At 46.0% G+C, this 6,107-nt stretch overlaps 1 protein-coding gene across 1 annotated transcript in view; it reads right to left on the bottom strand.

Annotated features, from left to right (window-relative positions):
* Positions 1-343: 343 nt before the first annotated feature.
* LOC126994337 (nephrin-like) overlaps positions 344-6,107 on the bottom strand; it is a gene marked incomplete at its 3' end in the record, with an annotated part of 243,840 nt that continues 238,076 nt past the window's right edge. Inside the window, 3 exon segments of the mRNA XM_050853683.1 lie at positions 344-491; positions 1,927-2,083; positions 2,725-3,072. Coding sequence (XP_050709640.1) covers positions 344-491; positions 1,927-2,083; positions 2,725-3,072 — 653 coding nt within the window.

Raw genomic sequence — 6,107 nt, 5'->3', positions numbered from 1 at the left:
CAACATAAATAGCTTTCCCAAACTCAAACTTAAGAATAGAACAATGAATATACGTGCCAAAAGAAAAAAAAAATATAGAAACACCAATAGTTCTTGTAAACTTGAAAAACATATAAAAACAAACACGTTCATACGACAAGTTAATACTTGAAGAAAACAACAGTATTAAACAATAGGAAGCGAACACTAGACATGAGGCAGGAGCAAAGGTAATCTGAGAGCGGCCAACCCTCGCTGGTCCAACAGAGGCACAGTAGGTGGAGGCGACTGTTTAGGGGCACCACCGCTAACGTCCCTGGAATATATTAACCCCATCACCTGCTGAGTCCACCTGGGCACCCACCTGAGAGCGCTCCACCTGAGGCTTTGTTTTGACCACTAGAGTAGCGTTCGACATGGCTTCCTTCCCGATGCCATTGTTCACCACGCAGCTGAAGACGCCCGTGTCGTTTCGGTTCGCCCGCAGCACCATTAGAGAGGCTTTCTTCCCTCTGGGGGGCGGGGCAGAGGGTTAGTGGGACGTGGCAGGTGTGGTGTGGAGAGTGATTGAGGAGGAGAGGCACAGGGAAAGGTGATGTAGAGAAGTGGTAGGGATGTTTATAAGGCTTGACAAGTGAAGAGTGTGTGATGGGCAAAGGTGGAGTAGAGGTGGGGATGTTTTTTTGGGTGGACAGGTATGATGAGTGAAGGTGAAGTAGATGATTGGAAGGTGAGCTTTTATCGTGATTAGATAGAAACAAAATCAACTAGGGATGGATGTTTTTTTTCGGAGGGGCGAGGACTGACGGCACTAAAAAGTAAGAACATTTGTGAACACCAGTCTTAACAAGTTGAAAAGACATGTCGCTTTAAAGCTGACATTCTGAAGAAAAGTTTTGACTGGAGAGGCGTTACATAGAAAACTTTGTGGAGAGGAAATGCTGCTTAATTTGAAAGGAAAGTCTTGAATTGAAAGTTTCTGAAGGTTAACAATACAAGTTGACATTAGGATGGAAATTTGAAGTTGGAAAAGTGGAGTTTAGTGGAAGGGATAAGGGATATCTGAGGAACATATGAAGCGTAATGTGTAGAAAGATGTTAATGATTGACGTGTTTAATAGACGATGGAAAATTGAAGTAGGAGTTTGTGGTAGATGCGTTATGTGCACTGGAATTTTGTGGCTGACAGGTGTTGCAGTTTGGAAGGAAGTAAGGAACGGAAACTAAATAATCCTATAAAGACAGAAAGATTACCAAATCAATAAAATAAACTTTAACTTTAAGTAATACAATACTTAATCATATACAAATTTAGGGTGCTTTTGCATATCAAGTGACATACATTCAACACATTATTCAGGTCTTTTTACTTTGCATTTGGGTGCATCTGTTGATATTAATAAATCTAAAAAAATCTGCCTGATAATACATTATCACAATGCCACGCACGGAAGCGACATTTAGAGGCTACAAAGCTATTACAAAAATGTTTGCATCCCGACACAAGGAAAGTTTTGCAAGTGACCCGCACAACTAAAAGTTCCCGGAGCCTCAAACTATTAAAAATTCTGGGCCAGACAGCTTTTTCCTTTCTGTCCTGACCCTTCTTGCCCTTCCTCCTACGCTTTACACATACTCTCTCTCTCTCTCTCTCTCTCTCTCTCTCTCTCTCTCTCTCTCTCTCTCTCTCTCTCTCTCTCTCTCTCTCTCTCTCTCTCTCTCTCTCTATGTGGGAGTAAGGTGTTCCTGCCCCTCATACTTAATATATCACAGTGGTCTTCCTCTTTCCTTTCAATCTCTCTCTCTCTCTCTCTCTCTCTCTATCTCACTCTCTCTCTCTCTCTCTCTCTCTCTCTCTCTCTCTCTCTCTCTCTCTCTCTCTCTCTCTCTCTCTCTCTCTCTCTCTCTCTCTCTCTCTCTCTCTCTCTCTCTCACACACACACTCACCCGAAGGACTGCTCAGTTCGGGTGAAGTCGTAGTTCTCCCTCGACCACCTCATCATGTCCTCCGTCAGGGGGTTCCCGTCGGCGGCACACTCCAGATGCGCGTCCTGCCCCTCCGACACCGTGACCAGCCTGGAGGTGTACTTGATGCTCGGCGGGTCTGTCGGGAAGAAGCAGAAAGGGAGAATGAGGGCGATGATTACTGGCAGTGAATAAACTCGTTATGCATACAGGAAGAAGAGGAAAAGAAGGAAAAGGAGGAGGAAAAGGAGGATATAGATGTGAACTAGTTTTGGCTTATGATAAACGGATGAGGAGGATAAGGAGGAGTAAGCGTAGGAGGAGAAGGAGGAAATAATGGAGAACCAGGAGGTAGATGTGGTGAAGTAGTCTTAGTTGATGATGAACGGATCAGGATGGGGAAGAATACCAAGAGAGGGAGATATAAAGAGAAAAAGAGAAAAAAATAGTTCCTAGTTCATATTAAGCAGTAGTAACTTACCATTGCTTGACACACCAGAAAAAAAAGCTCAGTTACAACACCAAGCGAGAAAGAGCCAAATAAACACACAAACATAACACAAATCATCGACCCATTCCTCAGTCCCTCGGTCCTCAAATCCCCTTCCTGTCCCTACCTGCTTTGCTCTCACGCCCACACCTCTAAAAAGGCCCTTTCAACCTTACAGCCTCATTACAGCTACACAAACACTGCAGGATCGATCTTATTTACACCCATATAGCTCTAAAAAAAAGTCCCTTCCCTGCCTATTAAAACAGCCTCGTTATAACAACACTCACATTGCACGTTGAGGTAGATCTTGGCATCCGTCGTTCCTTCAGAGTTCGTGGCTTTGAGTTCGTAGTCCCCAGCGTCGTCTACAGTCACGCCCTTCAGGTAAAGAAGGGGACCGTCGGCAGCCACGTAGGAGCTCTCACTGGGGGGCGCCGCGGCCATCTCCTCCATGTCGATACTGTAAGCGTTCCTCCAGGAGTCTTCGTTTACCTGGTGGGGAAGAGGAAGGCCGTGGCGGGTCCAGGAGTACCTCACGGGCCCGGGGTTTGCTCTCGCCGTCAGGTTCAGGACTTCAGACTCACCGATGACCACGTCCACTACCGGGGGAGGGTCCGTCAGGAAGGTGGGTTTGTCTGGGAAAGAGAAAAAAAAGGATATGTTAAAATGGAACGTAGTAACTAGTGATAAAAGGTTACGGTATGACTAAAGTGTAAAGCAGAGTAGGTACGTCTGCGAAAACACACACACACACACACACACACACACACACACACACACACACACACACACACACACAACACAGGTATGGAATGAAGGATAAAAGTAACAAATATATCTATAATTATAAATGTAACATATGCCTACATATCACTAGCCTTTTGTTCGGAGAGATTACACCTGTATGCATATGGACAAACAAACAAGGGCGCCACGCATCCGAATCCAATTAAAAATAAATAAACTAGGCAACAAGAACAATAACAACCATCGTTACATATCCAGGCGGGCGAGCGGACGGAAATGTTTTAATAAAGAATACGGAACACGAGTAATAACATCCATAATTTAGACTATTTTCGAATGACCCCACCGCGCTCCCTTGTGCCCGCCGGGGAGGAAGGGCATTTGCAATAATTCATTACACCGTGATCAGCTGGAGCACGAGTGACGGGAAATGGAAGGGAGAGCTCTTGACGCGGATGAGAGACGAACAGAAACGGTAAGGGAAATGGAAGAGGAAATGGAGCTAACTAACAGCATCGCGAATGGTCTCAAAGTTTGGGGACCTCTCTGGCCAGCCTCTCCTGCTACTACTACAATTGCTACCATCGTCCTTCCCCTCTTTCTCTTCCTCCTCCTCCTCTTTGTCTTCCATACTATTCTCGTCCTCTTCTGTTCTCTTTCATTTCCAGTTATCTCCTCTTTCTCCTCCTCCTCCTCCTTCTACTACTACTTCTACTCTTCCACCTGTACTTCCTCCATATCTTCTACCTCCTACTCATCGTCCTTTTCCATCATTTCCTTCACTTCCATAAATACGTCTTTCTGTTCCACCTCTTTTTCTTCCTTTTCTTTTTTTCCACCAACACCTCCTTCTCGTCTTCTATCTGCTGCTCATCGACCTTTTCCTCCTTCTCCTCCCCCTCCACCATCTCCTTCACTTCCATCTGTAGTTCTCTCTAGTCCTCCTTTACATCCGCCAAGACCTTTACCTTCAAGTTTCGGCCGCATTCCTTCCCAGCGACGAGGACACACATAGGAAGGAATGTGACCGAATAGGCTTTCAGTGGACGAACCGCTGTAAATTGAGGGGACCAGAGTAACATTTCTGTCCTGTACACAAGCGCACGTAGTTCAGTGCCCAAACAGAACAAAATGAGTGCTTATTGCAATGGAAAAACCGGACGTGGTAGCCATTACCGATACTTCGCCAAACATTGAACATTTAATTTTTGATTCGTCACTCACAGTGTATGAAAGCTTCCACAGCAATCGGACGCATAAAAAGGGGAGAGGCGCAATATATTTCGTCAAAAGCACGCGCCCTACACTTAAAATACACAAACAGGAAGACGAGAAATACGACTCAGTTGACATAGAGACAACCACTAACAATAAAATCCAACATTTGCAACGGTATACGGACCCTCAAAACCAACAACAGCCGACGACACTGCCAATCGACTAAATAACTAAAGCAGGCAGCCTCGATATAGACCAATAAGCTTTTTGTTGGCTATTCTTCCGTGTTTCCATGTTTCCTCCTCGAGACAGAATCAAGGGAGGGGCAAGGAGCCAGGCTATACTCTCTCTTTCCCTCATAGTTCTTCACCTCAGTTCCCTTTCGACGCTCGCCGACCGCAAACTGAAATGAATTGGGCGAGTGGGCAGCGATACTTGTCCAGATAGCGTTAACGACCACGCCGGGAGATAAGAGCCAGCCTTCCTCCCTTCCTGCCTCCCTCTCCTTCCCTCCTTTCCTCTCCTTCAGGCCCTTTGAGGTGCTGCGAGGGCTCGGGGACGTGGCTGCTGTTCCTGATGCCCCCGCTGTTATCTCGCCAACCTTTCTCGCTGCTCCCTCCCTCTCCCTCTCATCCTCTCTCTAGTTTGCCCTCCTTCAGGCCCTTAGTGGTGCTGCGAAGAATCGGAGACGCTGCTGTGCCTCCTGAAGCCCCGCTGTTACCCCGCGGCTCTTGAATGCTGGCGAGGCTTGGGCTGTCTGCCGCTCTCTTTATGCTTCTTTTGTGGTTATTATTCCGTCTAGTTATTATTCTGTCAGCGTCTTCCGGATGTTGCGTGGAAAATTTTTGCACCGTCGCTTCTTCTCCTGCTCTTCCTCCTCCTCCTCCTCCTCCTCTTCGCCCATCCAGGCCCGTCTACTCGTTTCCTTCTCCTCCGTCACACCGCTTCCTATTTGGCTTTTATTTCTAGTTCTTTTTTTGTTCACTTTTTTTTCTGTCTATTCGGACCTAAGTGTTTTGTGCTCAACTGTCACGTCCACGTTTGTTCTTTTATTCAAGCTCCTTTTTAGGTTTTCATCATTTCCTTTCTTATCCTTTTCACACTTGTGGCTGAACCTCTCCTTTCCGGTACACAAACAATTTATTATATTTTTTTTTTCAAGGCGAAGCGTTTTTCCACACAAGCCTACAGACAGTTCACTTCCGCTTCTGCCTGTCCCTTCCTCCTCTTTCACCTCCTCCTCCTGTTTCTTCTCCCCATCTCCCTCTGCCCTATCGACTGCCACTGATCTCTTAACACCCTTCTATTCCATTTCTCAACTCTTTTTGTCCTCCTTTTTATCAGTTTGTTCCTCTTTTTGCGTCTATTCTCCCAACTTCCTTCTATAATCCTCTTTTTCAACCACGCTTCAACCTCTTCCCTTTCCAGCCTCATTATTCCCATATCTCTCCCTAACTACCATTATCTTCCCTTCGTTCCCTGATCCTCTACCCGCCATCCTTTTTTTATTTTATTTCCTCTACATTTCACTCTTTTCGTCTAATCTCCCTCTCTTTAGTTCAAACTTATTTCCACCTTCGACTCCCTCCAACCCTCAAGCCGTTCTTCCTCTCACACCCTTCCTTGCCTTTCCCTTCCATTCTCTCCACCCACACCTCTTTCACCCACCTCCTCTACTTCCCCTTTCCCTTCCTTCCCTATCTCC

Source organism: Eriocheir sinensis, chromosome 1, assembly GCF_024679095.1.
Source record: "Eriocheir sinensis breed Jianghai 21 chromosome 1, ASM2467909v1, whole genome shotgun sequence".
In the NCBI taxonomy this organism is placed as follows: domain Eukaryota; kingdom Metazoa; phylum Arthropoda; class Malacostraca; order Decapoda; family Varunidae; genus Eriocheir; species Eriocheir sinensis.
This window is presented reverse-complemented; position numbering and strand designations above follow the sequence as displayed.